The sequence below is a fragment of the Echinops telfairi genome, unplaced genomic scaffold, assembly GCF_000313985.2.
Source record: "Echinops telfairi isolate 266 unplaced genomic scaffold, ASM31398v2 ScPeMD7_7468;HRSCAF=8506_0, whole genome shotgun sequence".
Classification (NCBI taxonomy): Eukaryota; Metazoa; Chordata; class Mammalia; order Afrosoricida; family Tenrecidae; genus Echinops; species Echinops telfairi.
In genome coordinates, this window is record NW_022111369.1 from 43878787 (window position 1) to 43880465 (window position 1679).

The following is a 1679-nucleotide window of genomic DNA, read 5'->3' on the forward strand; positions in this document are numbered from 1 at the left end:
CATTATCTACATAAACATTTATTCATGCATATTAGTAAGTAAAAGGCACTAGCAAATGTGAAACCACTCGAATGACTAAAGTCTGGGCCACACCTCCTTTATTTTCAGTGACTCGGGTACTCTGCAGCCTTAGTCTCTTTCCCAGCCAGCAACAGCTTCTCCGGTACGTGCAGCTAGGATCCGTGAAGCCCCCACCACTCCTGAACTACTTTATCCTCATGGCCAGTCTCTAGCAATCTATTGCTGCATTCTTCCCACCGGGTCACCTCCCCCTTCTCGACCACCACAAACTTCCACTGCACCACTGTGTCGGCTGGCAGGGCGATGGGACGAGACCAGAACCCATCCTTGCTCCCCTGGAGAGGGATGTAAGTACTCCATCCCCCAAGCCTCTCATGGTCTCCGGTCACTGCAATGAGCTGCTCCCCAGGGCTGGTGACATAGTGGACCTGGAACCTGACACTAACTTGCTGAGCCTCAGGAAACAACGCCACGGTTTTCACTTCTACTCCCTGACCTTTCGCTCCTCCCAGAGCGCTTTGGCCACAGTCCATTCCCTGACTTGCGCTTAACACCAGAGCCTCCAGGCTGTTGCTCAAGCCAGCATCTCCCCAGGATGAATGCCTGGACACCATCTCCCAGTCCTCCTGCTGGTCAGCCAGGTCTGAACTGTCCGAGGGGGGATGGTGCACTCCTTTGGGTCTGTCCCTGTGGAGGTTGCTCGAAGGCGCACTCTCTGTCAAACACGGGGCCTCCTTGGAAGGGGTCTCCTGTCCTTTTTGGAACCCCCCGCCTCGTACAGGATGATCACGGCCTTTGTTTCTTGGAGCTTCAGAGCAAGCGCTGGAGTCACCCGAGGCAGCTAGAGAAGCTGTGTTAGGGGACTGTCCAGAAGAAGCCTGCACTCTCGAAGTGTCACAGGCACCGTCTGCTCCGGGAGGGCCGTGCAGCGGCCACGCCGCTTCCTGTGGGTGCCACAGGTTACCCAGGCCTGTGGTCTCTGAAACCAAACAGCCATTGTTTCCTTGAAGGTGCTCTGAGAGACAAAAGAAAAGCCAGAATCGTGTTAGTTCAGGTCATCCGAGGAAATGAAAGTCTGAGAGAGCAGGTTTCTTTATTGAAGACTTTTGCCCAGCAGCTCATAAAATGTCCATTAACACCAAGCACTCTGTTACCTACCTACCAACAATGCAAGGCACAAGGAGGTGTGCCAACTGACCAGCACAAAGGTGTAAATGAAGTGGTAAGTTGTAGGTGAGTCACCCAGCCACGATCCTCAATGCCAGGCTGGTAGGCATACATACAGCCAGAGCCGCTTGGCTTGGCTCCCATCATCAAGCGTGTTAACCAGCCTGTGGGTCAAAGGGCTGCATGGCCACCCTGCAAACTAGCAGAGACTCGTGCAGGTCAGCTCTTGCCTGGTGCGGGCAGGTGACCAGCAGCCGCCATGATGTTGTCGCTAGGTGTCACTGGCTGGTTCCCACTAACACCCCTGTGCACAACAGAAGAAAGCGCTGCCCGGTCCCTGCACCACCCTCACAATCCCTCACGTGTGAGCCCATCACGGCAGCCACTGTGTTGTATCAATCAATCCATCTGGTCCAGGGTCTTCCTGGTTTTTTGCTGACATTACCAAGGGGGACACCAAGGACAGACCAAAAGTTGGGGTGGGGCAAGAA

General features: G+C 54.5%; 1 protein-coding gene across 1 annotated transcript; it reads right to left on the reverse strand.

Moving 5' to 3' along the window:
* On the reverse strand, positions 1-1070 carry STBD1 (starch binding domain 1; the record flags this gene model as incomplete). Its single annotated transcript, XM_004703390.2, has 1 exon — positions 1-1070. A coding segment is annotated over one exon (897 nt), but the record flags the coding sequence as incomplete, so codon positions are not given.
* Positions 1071-1679: the final 609 nt, after the last annotated feature.